The 21,646-nt window shown below is 39.4% G+C and overlaps 1 protein-coding gene across 1 annotated transcript in view; it reads right to left on the reverse strand.

Moving 5' to 3' along the window:
- Positions 1-18,921, reverse strand: part of slc27a6 (solute carrier family 27 member 6) — a gene marked incomplete at its 5' end in the record, with an annotated part of 40,922 nt that extends 22,001 nt beyond the window's left edge. Inside the window, 5 exons of the mRNA XM_080047077.1 lie at positions 2,946-3,140; positions 4,966-5,090; positions 10,032-10,190; positions 12,819-13,028; positions 18,435-18,921. Of these exons, the coding sequence (XP_079903203.1) occupies positions 2,946-3,140; positions 4,966-5,090; positions 10,032-10,190; positions 12,819-13,028; positions 18,435-18,921 (1,176 nt within the window). The remainder of the gene's footprint in view (positions 1-2,945; positions 3,141-4,965; positions 5,091-10,031; positions 10,191-12,818; positions 13,029-18,434) is intronic.
- Positions 18,922-21,646: the final 2,725 nt, after the last annotated feature.

Below are 21,646 nucleotides of genomic sequence, written 5' to 3' on the forward strand. Positions count from 1 at the left end.
TTGTCGATTACATGTAGACATAAAATAAATTAAAGTGAATAAAACTTAATATCTTGTCGCAAATCCTTCACTTGCAATAACTTCATCAAGCCTGTGACCCATTGACATCACAACACTTTTGCATTCTTCTTTTGTGATGCTTTTACAGGCTTTCACCACAGCCTCATTCAGTTGCTGTTTGTTTTGGGGGGTTACTCCCTTAAGTCTCCTCTTTAGCAGGTAAAATGCATGCTCTATAGCGTTTAAGTCTGGAGATTGACTTGGCCAGTCTAAAACCTTCCATTTCTTGACCCTGATGAACTACTTTGTTGTGTTTTGGGTCATTATCTTGCTGCATGATGAAGGATATTCCAATCAGTTTGGTTGCATCTTTCTTTAAATTGGCAGACAAAACGTTTGTGTAAACTTCTGAGTTCATTTAGCTGTTGCCATCATGTGTTACATCATCAATGAAGATTAATGAGCCCGTCCCAGAAGAAGCCATGCAAGCCCAAGCCATGACATTACCTCCATCGTGTTTCACAGATGAGCTTGTATGTTTGGGATCATGAGCAGATCCTTTCTTTCTCCAAACTTTAGCCTTTCCATCACTTTGGTAAAGGTTCATCTTGACAACGACACAGTAACACATGATGGCAGCAGCAAGATGAACTTAGAAGTCTACAGAAACATTCTGTCTGACAATTTAAAGAAAGATGCAACCAAACTGATTGGAAGATCCTTCATCATGCAGCAAGATAATGATCCAAAACACACTGCAAAAACAACAAAGGAGTTCATCAGGGGCAAGAAATGTTAAGTTTTAGACTGGCCAAGTCAATCTCCAGACTTAAACCCTATAGAGCATGCATTTTACCTGCTAAAGAGGAGTAACCCCCCAAAACAAACAGCAACTGAATGAGGCTGCGGTGAAAGCCTGGAAAAGCATCACAAAAGAAGAATGTAAAAGTTTTGTGATGTCAATGGGTCACAGGCTTGATGCAGTTATTGCAAGCGAAGGATTTGCGACAAAATATTCTTATTCACTTTAATTTATTTTAAGTCTATCTGTTCCAATACTTTTGCTCTCCTAAAAATGTGGTATTCATTTACAAATAATGATATCTTCTCAGTTGTGTATCGGATCCAGATGTACAGGTGAAACTCGAAAAATTAGAATGTCATGCAAAAGTTCATTTATTTCAGTAATTCAACCTAAATGGTCAAACTAATATATTATATAGACTCATTACATTCAAAGTGAGATATTTCAAGCCTTTATTTGTTATAATTGTGATTATTATGGCTTACAGCTTATGAAAACCCCAAATTCAAAATCTCAGAAAATTTGAATATTACATAAAATCAATAAAAAAAAGGATCTTAAATACAGGAATGTCGGCCCTCTAGAAAGTATAATCATGCATATGTACTAAGTACTTGGTTTGGGCCCCTTTTGCATGAATTATTGCCTAAATGCGGTGTGGCATGGATGCTAACAGTCTGTGGCACTGCTGAGGTGTTATGGAAGCCCAGGTTGGTTTGATAGAGGCCTTCAGCTCGTCTGTATTGTTGGGTCTGGTGTGTCTCATCTGCCTCTTGACAATAGTCCATAGTTTCTCTATTGGGTTCAGGTCAGGAGAGTTGTCTGGCCAATCAACACAGTAATACCATGGTCAGTCAACCAGTTACTTGTGGTTTTGGCACTGTGGACAGGTGTCAAGTCTAGCAGGAAAAAGTAATTCAGCATCTCCATAAAGCTTGTCAACAGACAGAAGCATGAAGTGCTCTAAAATCTCCTGTAGACAGCTGTGGTGACTTTGGACTTGATAACACAGTGGACCAACATCATCAGATGCCATGGTGCCTCAAATCATCACTGACTGTTGAAACTTGACAGTGGTCTTCAAGCCCCTTGGATTGTGTGCCCCTCTTTATTATACTATCTATGGTGCCCCTCCACTCTTCCTCTAGACTGTGGGACCTTAATTTCCAAATGAAATGCAACATTTAATTTGGATCAGTGATGATTTGAGGTATCATGTCATCTACTGCTGTTGGTCCACTGTGTTATCAAGTCCAAAGTCACCACAGCCATCTACCAGAAGATTTTAGAGCACTTCATGCTTCTGTCTTTTGACAAGCTTTATGGTGATGACAATTTCCATTTCCAGCTAGACTTGGCACCTGCCCACAGTACCATAAACCACTGGTAACTGGTTGACTGACCATGGTATTACTCTGCATGAATGGCCAGACAACTCTCCTGACGAACTCCATAGAGAAACTATGGACTATTGTCAAGAGGAAGATGATACACACCAGACCCAACAATACAGACGAGCTGAAGGCCTCTATCAAAGCAACCTGGGCTTCCATAACACCTCAGCAGTGCCACAGACTGATAGCATCCATGCCACGCCGCATTGAGGCAAGAATTCATGCAAAAGGGGCCCAAACCAAGTACTTAGTACATATGCATGACTATACTTTCTAGAGGGCTGACATTTCTGTATTTAAAAACCTTTTTTTATTGATTTTATGTAATATTCTAATTTTCTGAGATTTTGAATTTGGGGTTTTTATAAACTGTAAGCCACAATAATCACAATCATAACAAATAAATGCTTGAGATATCTCACTTTGAATGTAATGAGTCTATATAATATATTAGTTTCACCATTTAGGTTGAATTACTGAAATAAATGAACTTTTGCACGATATTCAAATGTTTCACCTGTAAATACCTGGAAATGAAAGCTGAAATGTTGATATATTGTCTCATATTCATATCTTGGTGTCAAACCCAAATGTTTCCAGTCTACAGCAAAAATAAAGGAATTGGCCTCACTGTTCCGATACTATTGGAGGGGACTGTATATCACTGTATGAACAAAGAGCGATTTAACAGTTATATTAACATAAATAAATCGCTTACTTCACCTTTGATGTAACCAGGCACTCACCCTGTAGAAGAAGTTGGAGCGGCCCACGGTTCCGATCCTGCCGATGTGGTTCATGAAGCAGAGGTTTCCCTCAGTGGAGCCGTACACCTCACACATCTTAATGTTCCCAAAGCGGCTCTGGAAGTCCCTCCACACGTCCTGCCGCAGCCCATTCCCCACGCCCATCCTCACCACATTCACTCTGTCCAGCTCTGTCTGAGGGAGGGACGAGGAGGGGATTCAACAGGTGTGTGTGTCATAGGCACATTGACAATTACAGCAGCAGTCATTGGTAATGACATTCTTAAGTCTCAGGCTCCTCTCAACAATGTGATATAGAAGAAAAAAAGTGAAGAGAGCAACACCTGAGACACATAAACACAACAGTAGAGCAAGGACACAGTGCAGATAGAAGAGTAGAGATAAGGTGAACCATATTAATATAAAGTAAATGCATAATAAAATGAAGGGTAAACGAAATAGAATACTTTACATGGAAATAACACCTACTTGTTAGGGCTGCGGTTCAAAGTTAAAAACTCTAGACTATAATAGATCTAACTTGCTATAAACTTATTTACTTATTACAGATGTATATTATTAAACTGGGTTCAGGACCAGCATCTGATACACAACTGCGTAGAGAAATCTTCAAAGTATGTCCCATGGGCCTTTGGAGCCCATGAGGTCAGGGGTAACACTGCCTGCTTTGCCTCTGTTCATAAGCTGCCACCAGAGGCAGTGCACACACCATCAACCACTACTGCGTCAGAGACACAACACAAGAAGAAGAGGATCTGTTTACACACTGTCCAGACAAGCTTAAGACTGAGACCTTTTATATACTATCTGTGGCTGAGACACCATTGCCACAGCCTGCTGCTGTCATTGTGCATATGACAAACACACCTCTTGAATCTTGAATTGAGACGATTCATAGTCTCCTTAAATAAAGAAGACAGTGAACCATGTGGTCTGGCACAGTAATGCTTATGTCATCAATGCACACATGCATCTGCTTCTGCTATGAACATTGATTTCATTACATCTTAAGAATGAATATGACATAGAACATGTGAAGTCTAAATAGAAAACAATCCACAGTTCATTCTTGGCCAATGCACTAATCGAGGAAAAATGGCTTGGGACAAACTTGACCATAGTATCTGGTGACCTCAAGTGATTAATTCCAAGATATTTGCAATGTTGACAGTACAAGCATACACACAGTAATTAGTATTCACGCTTGTGTGCACACATTGACTCTGTGAAAAAGCTGGTCTCTGAAAATGCGTATGTGCCGTACGTGTCCACATCTTTAATTTGCTTCTCTCTAATGACTGCTGAGGACAGTCAAAGCCTTCCACCCACACAGCCACATAACACGCAGGACAGTGGACAAAGAGGACTTTGAGTCCAGCTTCAAAATGGGGACAAGGTCTGCCCTCACAGTGTGTGTGTGTGTGTGTGTGTGTGTGTGTGTGTGTGTGTGTGTGTGTGTGTGTGTGTGTGTGTGTGTGTGTGTGTGTGTGTGTGTGTGTGTGTGTGTGTGTGTGTGTCCGTCCAATGGGAGGACACAAACAGTAAAACAAAGACCCCGCTTGTCTTTGTGCCACAGTTGTGCACAATGTTACTAGAGTGATTCACCAGTAGCAGTGGCTTTAAAGGACTGTCTACAAATGGAAAGAGACAGCGTGTTCTACCGTGGATCGCTTATCATTGATGAAGTGGAAATGCATTGTGACATATGAAGCTGTTTCGTAGCCCGGTGTGTGTTAAAATATGAATAACATGATAGCATGTCAAGCTTAGATATTAATATAAATAAATGTTATAGTATAAAATAAATCAAAATGGAATCAAATAAAAAGTATAGAAAACAATATTATGATACTTCAGTCAATCAAAGAGATGATGAAACTGAACTTCAAATTCACATTTAACAATCTCACACATTGAAGGTGTTAAAACAGTGTACACTTGATTTGATAGCACTTCCTTGCTATTATTTCTTCCCACTCCAACCCTAACAGAAGCTTACCTTGGGCTGGTTGCAGAGGTACCTGCACAGCTCACCAATATACTGGAAGACAGTCACATTATGTGTCCTACAGTCATTCCAGAACTGGGAGGCTGAGAACTTCTTCTTCAAGACGCAGGTGGCACCTGACATGGAACAGATAACAAGTCATTGTACGCACTATTCTAACTTCTTTTTCAATACTAGCTACATATATCTTCACCATACATGTATGGATGTTAATATGATCCTTAACCCATTGATGACTATGGCAATCTAGGATGCATGTCCTTAATGCCTGAGGGTTTTCTGAAAAAATAGTACGAATTGTCAAGTCTACCAAAACCTTAATATCTAAGCCTGTGTAGCACATAGAAACATGAAATAAAATACATTTAAAAGTTAAGGTTCACATGTTTTATTTAAACATGCTCCCTTAGCGCTTACAAACCAACAAATATTTCTAAAAATCGTCAAAATTAGATGAATTAGAAAATTATTAAATATTGTTAATAAATAGATGCAATGTGTTGTGTGATTTTCGTCAGTAGTCTATAGTAGACCTTGATTCTGCGCACCAAACGCCACTAACTGTTCTGTCGCCGACATAGCTGGCGTATTTTTTTTATTATTTTTTTTATTTTTTATTTTTTTGATTGACATGATTTTCGGCAAACCACACAACTTTTGGGTGGTCACGTGGTCTTAAAAAAATCAACAAAACCCACCTCATGTGTATTTGAACCAATGACAGTGCATTCAATGCTGGGAATGCCATGAAAATTAGATAAAGTAATAATGCTGCACGATGCAGCATCAGGCAGGAGAGCCAATGTGGCATCGCGCAGCAGCCGTCATCAATGGGTTAAATCATATCTTAAGATTGACATTTGGTTTACATACACATTCTGTATATCTTTCCTCAGAAAATATTTTGTCAATTTTCAAATTTGATATTCTTGGAGATGCCTTTTTCTACCTCTTCTTGATGTCGGTGTTTATTCTATGTGTATTGTGTGTGCCTTCTGACCACAGCAAACCCCTTGTATGTGTGAACGTACCTGGTAATAAACCAATTCTGATTCTATTCAATGTTAATACTTAAGGAATACTTCACCCATACGGAAACGGCATTCTATCATTATAAAATCGCTATTATAATAGAATGAATGAGGTTTTTCTTCCCTCAGTCGTCACTTTGCCCAGCTGTCCTGAACTCTACATTTTACCATGTGTGATGTCACGCATGGGAAAACTCTATAGAGTGATACCATAAACATTTATTTTCCGCCTTTTCTCAGGATAGAATAAACCAATTTCTAAAATTTTGCACATTTATACTACATAGGATCTCAGAGTTCAATACACTTTCCTATGTCCACCGGTGAAGTAGGTCTTTAATGTTCACTGCTGTTCCAAATGGCCAGGCTGAACAGAGACAACAGACAGCGTGTTTGAATGAACCTAGATAAGGAGGTTTCTCAGAGACAGCAGGTTACTGTGTGAGAGAGGGGCTGTGCACTGTATTAACCTGTGTCCTCATTTAGAAAGCTTGTTGTGCACAAACACCTTGTGTCAGAGGTGAAATGTGGGTTAGCAGTTTTTCAATGCAAAAATTCTACGTGAAAAAGTTGTTTTGTAAAAAGTTAAAGCCACTAAATATGAATTGAAACTATCTCCCGTTAGATAAGGTCATGATATACATTTAGGAAATGATGACATGCATCACCAAAGAAAAAAGTTGGAAATGTGTGGAAACAAAGCTCCTGAATATAATCCCATACTTCTCTTCTCAATATTTAATTATATTTCTTTATATACAGTGCTGCTTGAAAGTATGTGAACCCCTTGAGCATTTTGGAGTTGTATTTAGTTTAACCATAATTAATTCATTGTTATCAATACCAGCATTCTTTGTATTAATTAACAGGTGTGTGTTTATCAATTCCTTATTTTTCTTTTCCGGAAATCAATTGTTTAAACAAATGAAACAAATCATTTGACAACTTTTGTATGTGCAAAGGTTTGTGAACCCTGAGCTGCATTGCTTGAATCGAGCAGTTAAGCACAATCAGGTGGGACAAATTGAGTGATGAAATAGACCAATGTAATGAGAGATCTTTAGGGAAGAAATTGGGCGGCACTCGATAAAACAGAGATCAAACCAGGTCAGTTTCAACGTAACCATTGAACAAAAGCCATTGACTGACTGAATGAATGTAGACACACTGCACAAGTATCAAACACCAGTCTGTGTACAAACAGTGAGTCTCCAGAACAGAACGTATTGTGCCTGACTGATGTCTCTCTTTGGCCTGCTAAACTAATCTATTGCAGATAACAAGGCCACTCGTCTCTCATGTTATCTTGTGTTGAAAGTTTAAAGACAGCTTGATATTTGTATTGCTAATTCAGTCATAGAAGCCGGTCTCAAGGCCATGACTGGTGAATGTTTGAGGTGGTTGTCTGAGGGGCCGTTGGCGCTGAATGGCAGCCACGCTTCCGTCAGTCTGCCCCAGGGCAGCTGTGGCTACTACCGTAGTTTACCACCACCAGTATGACTGTGTGTGAATGAATAGAACCTGGATCCCTGTAAAGTTAAATAGTTTAATACGTTGCTGAAGACTCACTTTTGTTGCATTGGCCTTTGACACACAACGTTTTTTTCATGTATCTTATATGTTATTTTGTATTGTATCTTCTACAACACTTTGGTCAACTGATGTTGTTTTTAAATGTGCTATAGAAATAATTTTGACTTTGAATTTCTGCTCAACCAAGTGGTGAATATGTATTTTATCCATATATGACATGAATGAAACATCCTATTTAGTGCCATGTAAATGTGGGAACATTGAACCCAATGCTGTGAGCCCGGACTGGGACTGTGGGTGTTCTCTGCCCTTCTACAGTCACCTTACAGTGGACTCACTATGAAGGAATCACTTCACATTCAGTATTGAGAGATGAGAAATGATTGAAGGCACTATTAACTCTTCAAACATGCACTCTATATTTGAGAATTGTATGTTACAAAAGACTTGGAAAAAAATGATAAAAAATCCGATTCCAAGCAGATGTCAATTAAATCTTAGCCATTTGCAGAGCCTCAGTCATGTGTGTGAAACCAAAAAACTGGCTCTAGCTCTGAACTAGCTCCGATTTTGCGGCGGTGAAAAAGGGGCAAAAGCCATCACTCAGTCCTGTAGTTTTGGACCTAAAGCTCCACTTCTATCTATGCCATTATGTTGCAATTGTACATCAGCTGTCCCTTTCCTTGTACGAGGTGGCAGGTGACCTGGTCTGGCTATGGCATAACCGTTGGCCCCATGTGGAGAGGCTAATGTGTACAAAGTTGATGACATGACAAACTATCTGTTAGCACAATCTGTCGGGATGTTGGAAGGTCATTAAACTTTCAACTTTGGTAGCAGTTAGAACAAATCCAGAAACCAAGGATCCATTGATATAGCACAGCTGACAAGAATTAGATTTGTCATTTTACCTTCTTTTTTAATTTAATAATGTTTTACCAGAGCCATTTTATAACTGTTATTATTGTTAAGCATATTATGCAGAGTCTCTACCATGTCATTATGTTATCAAAAAAGACAAATATGAAGGCTCATACAGTGGAACTTTAGGGTTGGATCACAGCTACAATTACAAAAATACTACTACTGATAATATTCACCACTATAGTCCCCCATGTCAACTCTATTGAAGCTGCTAGTCCAAGTCAAACCACAGCATGTCAAAGGGTTTGGCAGCTGGGAAGCCAACACACTACAAGTATGACACTACCAGCGCTGTTGCATTCATTCAGACATGAATTCATGATGATTCATGTGCCATTAATATAAAGTGTTTAACTGTAAGATTAATGATGGTAATATGACCACGGTGAAGCAGATTCAACTTTGATTTAAGACCAATCGGTAAACGCAGGCTGTTCCGGTCTGCCTGCCGTAAATTGTTTTGTTAGTTCCTGGCAAAAAATCGGACTCGTGCAAAGGCATTAATAATAACAATATAAAAATAGCATTCTTTTCACTGATGGTCTCGTTTGCTGTTACATGTCATTAATGACCATCAGAGGAAAAATGAGACTGTTTCAGAAACATTTCAAAGTTCCTCGTCGGAGCTTAGAGTGCCTCTGTTTCCAATTTAGTTGTAATTGTTTCCACCAGAGAGTTGTTGTTGAGTATATGAATACAGTTCAATATTAGCACCACAACTGCACATCATGTAAGATACTGCATTTGAAAAACTCATGTGAAAAAAACTTGATCAACTTGATCATTACTGCCATCGGTGTATGAGTGTGTGTATGAATGGGTGAATGTGGTAAGAATTGTAAAGCGCTTTGGGGCTGAGAAAATCGGCTAAAAAGCGCGATATAATATATATTTTGGAAACTATGTGGAACGGATGTTAGATGTGGTAGGGTGTGTGGAGAAACACAGTTACCATTACAACCTGACCGTTCCTGTGCACATCATTAAAGAAGTTCTCCAGACTGCTTCAAACTTCAAACCTCTCCTATAGAGGGATTGTGATACATTTACATTGTGTGCTGTGGCCCCAGATGTGTGGAGGAGATCAGGATGTGCTGCCTCAAACGTTCAATGCGGTCCCCCAGTCAGAGCTGGTTAATGTGGGTCTGGAAAGGGAAGTTTGGGGTCCCCTGCTGGAGCTGTTGCCCCCGCAACCCAACTCCGGATAAGCGGTTGAAGATGAGTGAAAAAAATCAACAGTGGAACTCACAGCTATGTTTAATAGTGAAAGTACAAACATTTCCTCCCGTACAATGAGAAGAGAACATAAGGGATATGGACTATGCAGATGTGTAGCCTTAAGAAAACTACTTACCAGTGAGGCAAATCACAAAAAAGGCTTCAGTTTGCCAGGGAGCATACAGATTGGACTCTGGAGCAATGGAAAAAGGTTGTGTGGTCTGATGAGACCAGATTGACCCTGTTCCAGAGTGATGGGTGCATCAGGGTAAGAAGAGAGGTGGATGAAGTGATGCTCCCATCATGCATAGTGCCTACTGCGCGCACACACACACACACACACACACCTACCCAGCTCTATGGTTCCTCCTATCCCAATGAGGGAGGCTGCGCTGTGGTAGAGAGGCAGAGGGATGTACATCACGTCAGACTCGGTGGCTCCAAAGGCCCAGAAGCCTGCTGCTGCCTTCAGGCTCTGCAGGTGGGTGATCACTGCAGCTTTAGGGAGCCCTGGGGAAACACAAAAGATATCATTTATTACAGATTTTCATATCCCTTTTCACATGTCCATTTTGGCTATAATGCTGCCACTGTTAGCATGGCAAGGGTTAGTGCATAGCCACATGTAATGTATCTAAATGTCATGCAATGCTACATTTAAATAGCAATTCTATGTATATATATATTTTTAAAGATTATCTTTTGGCATTTTCCATGTTTTAATTGACAGTTTGGAGAGACAGAGGTGAAATGGGGCAGAGAGGGAAATGACATGTAAAGAACCACCTGGGCTGGAGTCAAACCTGGGTCTGCTGTGACAATTATAACCTAGTTTTCTCTGTGGCTGCACATTATTCTTGTGTCTAATGATCAGTTTCCTTATCTCAGTCCTAGTGCTGCTATAGGAGCATCTCAGCCAGCAGCAGGGTCCAAAGACAAACCTCCTCACCGTGGCCTCAGAAGAGCAAGACAGACAGCTTCTATGGATAAGCATCTCACCCCATGCACCCTTTTCAAAACACATTTTGTGTTTAATTTGTCCTATGATGATGATGTACTCATTTTCTAGACATTACTGCAGACAATAGTGTTTAACATTGATGTGGGGAACAGAAGGAGTCAGCCACAGTCAGAACCCTGAGAGTCACACTGCTCATATAATGTTGCAGATGAAAGTTTTTAAATGATACCATCATTCATAATGTTTGAGTACGACAAGTGAAACAGAAAAAATACATTTTATTTTTACTACTTTTTGTGAGTTAAAGAAGGAACTCTGGCAAAGTGTAACATATTTAACTATATTGAAAGTGTTCATTTAACTCTAATGAGTGTATAAACCCTGAAAAAGTGTTCAAATCAACTCTGTGGGAGTCAATTCTACTAATATTTCAATAGCTGTGTGGCTACTCCTTAGAAGAAACTTTCCCTGCGTTCCAATCTCCATACTTCCCTACTATTTAGTATGCCAGAAAAATATTTAGGATGTCCCAATACATGCACGTCAATTGAAGTATACTGAAAACACATAAATGCCCCACTAACTCCAATAGCATTTTGGAGTATTCGTCTTTATTCTTGACATTTCTCGACATAATGAAAAAAAATCTTCTTTAACTGATTTTTTTCTCTCTCCCGTGGCCCCTTAAAGTCTTCTGTACTTTAGTATGTAGAGTAGTAAAAAGACTTAAAGTCTTCTGTACTTTAGTATGTAGTGTAGTAAAAAGAAAGAGTATGTGATTTGGAACGCAGGGTTTAAGAGGTTTCTGACCCAAAACATGAAAGACAAAATCCCCCCTGACATCATGTATTGGTGCCTCTGTCCAGGTCAATGTGCATGTGATGGAGACACAGTAGAATCAACTGAGAGCATATCTGTTCTATCAGCCAGATGACGCCTGCTGGAAACAAGCTTTTGAGTCTTTTCCTAAAAAGCCTGATCTCATGCTAAATTAAAACACATTAAGGTGAAATTGAAATAGATGACATCTTTTTTCCACAATATGACGGATGAAAACCTGAAGACAGCATGCCAGAAGGCTTGTGTTCCGTCAGTGTTGGTTGAGACACCGAACATCAACTGACCAAGAGACCAAACCTTACGTCAGTGCATTGGGTCAAAGGAAGGGAAAGCCTAGACAGTTCACCACATGTATTTGAACAGTCAAGCATGTACATTTACTTAATGGTAAATCAAACAAAACAGCAAACAGTCAATTGTATTGAAGTTACAGATGAGATCAGACATGGAATTGGTCTTTTCATAGTTTGGTATTAGTACGTTTACTTCAAGGAACAGTCTTTATACTTCCTCCAACACTGTTTCAGATAGTACGCTCCTAACTGTCCGCTGGCTGTTTCTTTGTCGGATGACAGTCTGAATGTGATTAAGGATTTATTGGAGATGTATCAAACTTAAGTCCAATTCATGGAGCAGAGGCTTGAAGCTTTTAGTTGAAAAGTTGAAATTTGCTGATAAAAAGCAAAGAAAAAATGCTTAAAAATCTGTTCAAAGTTGAGTACATTTTGCAGAAACATTTGAACATTGTAGCAAACATACGGTACAGGCAGCTCTTTGGTTTCTTTGCACTACTATTGTGTTTATTTGTGTCTCAGGGTATATTTAAAGGTTCAGTAAGCTAACTTCCTGTCAGTGACTGCAGTTAGCAGTCCCCTCCCTCGTCCCTACGTTACCACATTAATGCACTGCGAGTTATCTAGCATCATCTCAGATCCATAAGTGTGATAAAACATGATAAAAACCATCAAAACAGACATTGGGAAGGATTTTTACCTGCTCCGCCATTGTAGGCGCAAAAAAAATTCACCCCTCTGTCGCTCTGCATGTGCATCGGCAGTGAGACGGGTGCTGGTTTGTAGTGTTCTCTCTTCTGATTGGTTATCGGTAGTGGGATCCCCGAAAACTTTATTTGACGATTACATGCAGAGCGAGTGACTGAGAGAACGGCTTTACGCGCACACTATATAAATGATCACTGTATGAATAAAGAGCGATTTAACACTTATATCAACATAAATAAATCGCTTACTTCACCTTTAAAAAGACAGCAGCTAAACTGTCTAAAGTGAAAAGTAACCCCAGTGTGCTTGATGGCTGTAGAAGACTTCCAGACTCACCAGTAGTTCCTGAGGTGAAGATGTAGAGTGTGGGGGCTTTGAGGGAGGTGGTGGCGCGTAACACTGCTGGTACAGGCTGGTCTGAGGCAGCAGACATCTTATCCAACAGAGTGTGAACCTGGGTCTGCTCACTGCTGCTCTGCACGGCCCACACTGATATGTGCTCTTCCACAAGGCCCGGTAAGATGCCATCCAGACATCCCACTAAATCTGACACAAGGACACAGACAAACTACACATTACTATACATTACTCTGCTATACATACATTACATATTGGACTTTTCTTATCCTGCCGCTCCAAATTCCATAGTCTTCCATAGTTTAAGTCCATAACAAACAGTAAAAAATAATGTAGCAACTAAAAAGTTTATCAGTTTAAACAAATACATATGATGTATTAGTAATGTTTTATATTGAATACACGTCGAAAGGTGTGAAGAAATGATCTCTGTTTTATTCACATTTTACATAACGTCCAAACTTTTTGGGGTTTGGGATTGTATAATAATTATGATATCAGACAGTATCAGTCGATATCCAAACCCCAGATCCTGAAAAATAGTGGATCGGTGGATCTCTACCCGAGTGTGCTGTTAACACATACTGCATGCTCTCTGAATGTGTGTCAAGTGATCACCAGAGCCAACAAGAATAACCATACCATATATTTCATGTTTTATGATATGTCAGAAAACATATACTTTTGGTGTAATGGTGACGCTGTATGAAATGACTGTTGATATTATTATTTTTTTTAGAATGGAGCTGTAAAGACCCTGTGTTCCAATCCCCATACTTCCCTACTATTAAGTATGCCAGAAAAAGATTTAGGATGTCCCATTACATGCAGGTCAATTGCAGTATGCCAAAAATACCTATAGGCCCCACTAAGCCCAATCGCATTTTGGAGTATTCGTCTTTATTCTCGACATTTCTCGACATAATGAAAAAAAATCTTCCTTATCTGTTTTTTTTCTCTCTCCTGTGGCCCTAAATCTCTTCTGTACTTAAGTATGTAGAAAAAAGAAAAAGTATGTGATTTGGAACACAGGGAGAGTGTTTACAAATATATTTCTCAATGAATGAAATGATACAACGTGATGTACTGAACATCCTGTGTCTAGATTCAAAGGAAATACTGAGACATATTTCAGCACAAAGTAGACAAGATAAAAGAACCTTCATAAAGAGAGACAACGCAGCAGACAGTGTCATGATGTGCATTCATTTTTCCTGCAGCAGAAAAATAAGCATTGCTCATTATCTTTCTATTCCTGATATTTTAACTTTTAATAGGTAGTTCAGTATTTTTGAAGTGGGGTTGTATGAGATGCTTAATTATGCATAGTTATTCTGTTATCTTATGGAGATGGATATCAGTGCAGTCACTATAAGGAGTTTGGGGGAGACGTTGCTGTAGCAGAAGTCAGCCTTGTACTGTTGCAGAGGGGGCCAGAAGAAAAATGTTTTTTCACCACATATATAGATGCTGCTTACTTAAAAAAGTAATATCCTTTCCATTGTACGCTAAATGGAAGATTTTTTCCCTGCTTAAGTTTGCCAATGGACAGCTGTTTATTATTGCACTTTTTTTTCAAGCGTAGTTCAGCCATTGTATTACTACGCCAACTCCCGCTGGTGCAGTGCAGCGTATCACTCCGCCAATCAGCTGTTGGATACAGAGCTACTATGACTTATTGAAGAGGCAAACGAACACATGCCATTCAGTGTGGACATAAGAAGATACCTTTATTAAGATGAAAAGTAGCCATTTGGCCAATTCTGGCTTACCCATGTATAATAATAATTAATGTGTTTTATTAACTTGCCCTGCTGTCCCCTTCTTAAATAAGCTAAATTGAATTAAACCAGAGCATACAGAAGAACAACTGTTTGCAGAGGGAGAAGGAATGGGCCTCTTGTGTTACTTGAATAAGCCGCAGTAGCTCTGAGTTGAACAGCTGATTGGCAGAGTAAAAAATATGAATGTATTTATTTATTTGGTAAGCATTAATATATGTGGCGAAAAGCCTTTTTTCTTCTTGTGGTGTGGTATATACGGCATGAGGCTGCAGCTGTGTAAGCTTGGGTCCAGTGTGTGTAAAGTGCTGGACAAATCGGACAAGCCCTTGGTCATCTACGAGGACACCCAGCATCTGCCACAGCCACGTCTCTCTCAAACTCCTTATAGTGACTGCACTGATAGCCATCTCCATAAAAGGTAACACACTAACTACGCCTAAGTACCTCACACAACCCCACATCAGAAATACTGAACTATCCCTTTAAGTTGAATATTTATCTGCAAATCTGCACAACACTGGCAAGTGATTGAGAATGACATGAGACAGCAGTGGTTTAGCAACTCACTCAGATTCATTATTAGTTCATGTTTAGGTAAAACAACATCTCAAAGCGTTTATCCTCAAATTAAAATATTTTTTTATATTTATACTGTATCTATATATATTATTTTAATTGATCTAAATAACTAAGTGAGGTCATATAAGTGGGATATTGGAGCAGGAGCAGTGTTTATGTGGCCTCATATCAGTGTGCGGCTGTTTGACTGTGTTCCAGCTTTTCCATGAATCCCTCTCCTGTTGTAATGTGGGGTTGTGTTGAGGACAGTGTCCCCGACCCACTTCATGTTTGTCTGCTGGGGCATTGCTCTGTCAACCTGTCACATGGCTGCAGCAGCATGACCAATCCTTTTAACTGGAAGAGCCACATTCTTCCAGTCAAACACACTGGTAAATGGTGAGGGTCAGTCAATCAGCAGTGCAAAAACGACTTAATACATTGACTCAAGTCACATACAGTATCTCACAAAAGTGAGTACACCCCTCACATTTCTTCAAATATTTCATTATATCTTTCCATGGGACAACACTGAAGAAATGACACTTTGATACAATGTAAAGTAGTCAGTGTACAGCTTGTAAAACAGTGTAAATTTACTGTTCCCTCAAATTAACTTGACACACAGCCATTAATGTCTAAAGTGCTAGCAACAAAAGTGAGAACAAGTGAAAATCTCCAAATTGCGCCCAAAGTGTCAATATTTTGTGTGGCCACCATTATTTTCCAGTCTGATCCACTGTGTGCTGAGAGGTGTTGTGTCTGTCTGTCTGTCTGTCTGTCTGTCTGTCTGTCTGTCTGTCTGTCTGTCTGTCTGTCTGTCTGTCTGTCTGTCTGTCTGTCTGTCTGTCTGTCTGTCTGTCTGTCTGTCTGTCTGTCTGTCTGTCTCCTCCAGTCCACTGTGTGCTGGGAGGTGTTGTGGCAGATGATGGCATGAAATCAAATTAAAGTCCATGTCTTATCTATCTTCATTTAAGTCTATTTTAATGTGAAGTTTGTAATGCATGTGATTGTGAGGCAAGTCAACATTACCGGAAGCAGCAAAATCCATTAAAAAAATTAAAAATAAATAAAAATATCGATTTCGGCAAATTATGAATCTATTTAAAATCGCAGGGCAACCATTATTTTCCAGCACTGCCTTAACCCTCTTGGTCATGGAGATCACCAGAGCTTCACAGGTTGCCACTGGAACCCTCTTACACCCATTCATGACAGCATCACGGAGCTGGTGGATATTAGAGACCTTGCGCTCCTCCACCTCCTGTTTGAGGATGCCCCAAAGATGCTCAATAGGATTTAGGTCTGGAGACATGTTTGGCCAGGCCATAACCTTTACCCTCAGCTTCTGTAGCAAGGCAGTGGTCGTCTTGGAGGTGTGTTTGGGGTCGTTATCATGTTGCAATACTGCCCTGCAGCCTAGTTTACGAAGGGGCATTTGAGCAGCTCAGGCTGGTTAACTGGTTTGAGAGGGCAGACAAAAGTCCATCACAGCTCCTCATGTTAGATTAACACCGAAGAAAGACTTTGAGAGAAGTGCATGTTAAAACTAGCTGCACTCTAACAAGCTACAATTTAAACTACTGTTTACATGTTAATGTTTCACAATAGTGTGGCATTGCTTCTTTTACTTAAGGATCTGAACATGTTTTAAACTCTATCTGTACTAGTTCTAAAATGTCCACTGTATGTTAAAAGGTGCGCTGAGGAGCTTTCAGCTTGTGTTTCTAGCGCCCCCTTTGGACAAAAGCAGTAGTGTTTTTACCACGCCAGCTGTTGTTCCTGGGTGAGCCTATATCCATGACAAAGGCATTCAAACAAACTATATAAAAATAGCATTCTTTGCACTGATGGTCTCGTTTGCTTGTTACATGTCATTTATTATCATCAGAGGAAAAATTAGACTGTTTCAGAAATATTTAAAAGTTCCTCGTATATACTTTAAATCAATGTAAAGAAAATGAATAGCCAAAACCAGAAATAAAATATATATTTAGACCTAATTATAAAATGTGGTCTGGACAGTGAGTGAAAGTTAGGAAGCATATTCAGTCCAGTGTGGGATGTTAAGAAACAGATACCAGATCAGCAAACTTTACAATGTTGGAATCATACAGGGATGTTAATAACCAGGTGTTTCTGTGATATAAGCCTTAGATAGATAGATAGATAGATAGATAGATAGATAGATAGATAGATAGATAGATAGATAGATAGATAGATAGATAATTTGGGTAATCTTTAAGCAATTGACTTCTGCGACTTATTCCAATATCTATCTTTTTAGAGATCATACCAAGAGGAGACATGCCACACCTATTAGTGTTATTTGTTCCAAAAATAAATATTCTGCCTTATTCCTTATCCTTAGTGTATGCACTTCAGTATCAACTATTTCTATAAAAGCATTATAACAAAACTACACAAAGAAAGCTGAATAAGTCAAATACATTAGATGAACTGATGTGAATTATTTCAAAAATGTTGTCTTTCTGTCATGCTACCTTTTCCTGACATTGTGGCACCATTATATTCTGTAGGCCTAATACATTTATTTAATTTAGTCAATTATGGTCATGAATATTTCAATATTTTAGGAGATTGTTGCATTGTACTTTGCAATAGTAGTTAAAGACCTACTTCACCGGTTGGAATATGAAGGTGTATTGAACTCTGAGATCCTATGAAGTATAAATGTGCAAAAAAAAATTGAAATTGGATCATCCTAGCCTGAGAAAAGGCAGAAAGAGTGTTTTATGGTCTCACTGTCTAACCCTACATTTCTCTTTCTGTGATGACTTTGAATGCATATTGTCCCCATTTGGATAACTTAAATGACTGTCCCATATTACCCAACCCATGCCGTCCCACATTATTAATCATAGGCTGTTTGATCATCTGGCACAGCGACAAATTGGTATAAAAAAAACACAATCTAAAACACACGTTCAACACATTATTGCATATTGTGTTGCTAGGACATGTCACATAACTCAACATTACTAAATGAACAATCAGGAAGGGCCTGATGCGTTATTTATGACCGTTGTATATCCTTAACATTACATTGATCAGAATCCTATGTATGCTAACTGACCTTGGAGCTTTGTTTGATAAGTGCCCTGGCTCATCCTGCTACATAACCCCCATGGAGACATGTCATTTCGGTTACATGACATCCATGCTAAACCTATAGACAGTTAGGTGTGAGAAAAGGAAATAAACACATTTGAGTTTAGGTGAGCGTGTTTACCTGCACCAACAATGAGAGTTTTGGCTCCACAGCAGTTAAAGCAGTGAAGCAGAGACTTGGACTTGATGTTGGTGTTGAGGAAAGCCACCGAGCACCCGACCTTCGCCAAGCCGAACCATGCGCACAGGAAGTCGGGCTCGTTGCTCATGAGCAAGGCGACACAGTCTCCTTTCTTTAACTTGACTCTGTCCAGGAACACATGGGCGAACTTGTTGCTGCGCTGCTCGATGTCCCGGTAGGTGTGGACGCGTCCCTCGTAGATGACGAAGGGCTTGTCCGGGATGCGCTGCGCCTGCTGGATGAACCGGTCCAGCACCGTACACACGCTGGAGCGAAGCTTCAACAGCTCCAGCCTCGCGCCGTAGCGCACCACCTTCAGCAGGAACAACAGGTCCCTCCACAGGTACGGGAAGCAAAGTCTCTGCAACACATGAGCGGAGAACAGCCCCGCGGCCAGAGCCGACAGCCAGCCCACACCAAGAGACATGTCTGCGGGTCAGTGTGAACACTGTTCCATACACCTGGTGAAACCCATGGACTGGCTGCTTCATTTACTACTATAGTAACGACTCGTGCACACACATTAAGCTTACACAACATCAGACCGGAACATGGGAATGGCTGCCTTCAAAATAAAAGGGTCGATTGGACGTTAGAGGACGTGGTTGTAGCCTATCATGGACCTACTGTATAAAGAAAGGATGGTAGGCTAGAAAAACACAATATCACTAGCGCTGAAAAACAAGGCTATAGATGACCAGATTAGAACTGTGATAGGCCTAAATTATCCATCAATAAATCCAGAGAGAATAATGGTCCTGATTGCCCTTGAGATTTTCTTTTGATTTAGCCCATGGCATATTTGTCAGGCATGCTGTAGTGTCTTAGCATTAGTGGGTAGAACAGCCAGATAACGAATAGAAAGACATCCACAAGACCCCTGTCATAAACACAAGATAATAGCAGTGAAAGATTTGTGAGACAGTGCCCAGGCACATGTGTAATCAGTATTAAAATAGTGTGATCACAAGAAAAAAAACAGTGATCCTAACATGACCTTTGAATCAGTCACTTCCCAGCAAGACACATAGAGCTGCACTTTATCACTATGTTCCCTGTGGGAGGATTTAGTAACGTTGGCCTAAATGATAAACTCATTTAAAGTAGTCGCAAACCTTTAAAAAACACACACATTGAATATGTTATGAAAAGCCCCTTTAATTCCTAAATGATCAAGTCCATTCTATTTATAGGCTATAGCTTAACGTCACACGCTTGTATAAAAGGGTAGAAGTTGTGTAACATGAGCATTTTACTTTGAAGGCGTACACTCACTACACTTCCTGACTTCTCTGTGGAAGTGAAATCATGTGACAGTTGTTGTGGAGATGAGTGGGAGGGGCTGCATCCAGTGAGTGTGTATACAGTGCCTTGCAAAAGTATTCATACCCCTTGAAATTTTCCACATTCTGTCACATTAAAACCAAACACGTACATTTATTTTATTGGGATTGTATGTGATAGACCAACACACAGTGGTGCATCATTGTGAAGTGGAAGGAAAATGAAATATGGTTTTACATTTATTTTAGAAATAAAAAACTGAAAAGCGTGGCGTGCACAAGTATTGACACAAGTATCCTGAGTCAATACGTTGTAGAACCACCTATCGCTGTAATAACAGCTGCAAGTCTATTGGGGTATGTCTCCGCCAGCTTTGCCCATCTAGAGACTGATATTTTTGCCCATTCTTCTTTGCAAAATAGCTCAAGCTTCAGATTCAGCATCAGATTGGATGGAGAGCGTCTGTCAACAGCAATTTTCAAGTCTTTCCAGATATTCTCAATTGTATTGTATTTCAGGAGAGCATCAGATGTCGCTGTAAAAATCAAGGTAAATGGGATTGAAATTCAAAGGGTCAAGCAACACAAAGTCCTAGGGGTAATAATTGACGATAAATTAAGCTGGAAACCACAAGTTAGCCATCTCAGGGGCAAAATAGCCAGGAGTATTTCTATACTTTGGAAAGCACAACATTGTTTCAATCAAAAGGCCTTGCTTGTATTATACTGGAGTTTAGTTTCCCCACATCTGCATTACTGTGCTGAAATATGGGGAAACACTTACAAAGGTACATTGCACCCGTTGGAGATTCTTCAAAAGAAAGCAATACGAATTATTTACCAAGCCAATTACAGGTCACACACTAATAACTTTTTTATTGAAGGCAGAATTCTCAAATTATGTGATGTGGTAAATTACCACACAGTACAAATTATTTACAAGGCTTCAAAGAAAAGCCTTCCTAACAGTTTACAAGCAATGTTTGAAGACAGAGAAGTTTCGCATGATTTAAGAAGAAAAGGTAAATTCACTGAGAAAAATATACGGACCACACTTAAATCCTTTTCGATATCTGTAAATGGTATTAAGCTGTGGAATGGACTTGATGAAGTTGTCACAGGGAGTTGCAGTTTGCGCAATTTCAAAGCAAATTATGTTTCAAAAATTATTGAAAATTACAGACTAATAACCTGAGCACAATGTCAATGTCACTTTCATTACAATGTTGTAACAAATAATACAGGCCAGCAGACAGACTTGTTTTGGAATACTTTTGCAGAAGTGTTTAGACTACCAGTTTAGTAATGGAACAGGCCAAATACAAGGCCACTTGACACTTTATACACTTGGCATTGTCACAGAAAAACTGAACTGTGCTGAACTGATTTTAAAAGCTGAAGCAATTAGATTAAAATTGACTGTGTATTGGACTGCAGATTCTTAAAAAAAAAGTATATGTAAATATATATATATATATATATATATGTGTATATATATATATACATATATAGCTATATATATATAAAAAATAATGTTTTTTGTTTGTTTTATTTTTATTTTGTAACAGTAATCTGTGTATCTGAATCCGAATTTGATGAAAATGGGGGCGGGACCTGATAAGCCTTTGGCTTCTTCCGTCTCCCTTCGGACAACACAAAGTATGATGTATGAATATTTGCAAGAGGAAATTGTGTATTGTGTGGAATTGTCCGAAAGAATAATAAATAAAGTATTGAGGTCTGGACTTTGACTGGGCCATTCTAACACATGACTATGTTTTGATTTGAACCATTCCATAGTAGATCTGGCTGTATGTTAGGGTATTTAACTTTCTGGAAGGTGAACCTCCACCCCAGTCTCAAGTCGTT

The sequence above is a fragment of the Ammodytes marinus genome (assembly GCF_949987685.1).
Source record: "Ammodytes marinus genome assembly, chromosome: 18".
In the NCBI taxonomy this organism is placed as follows: domain Eukaryota; kingdom Metazoa; phylum Chordata; class Actinopteri; order Uranoscopiformes; family Ammodytidae; genus Ammodytes; species Ammodytes marinus.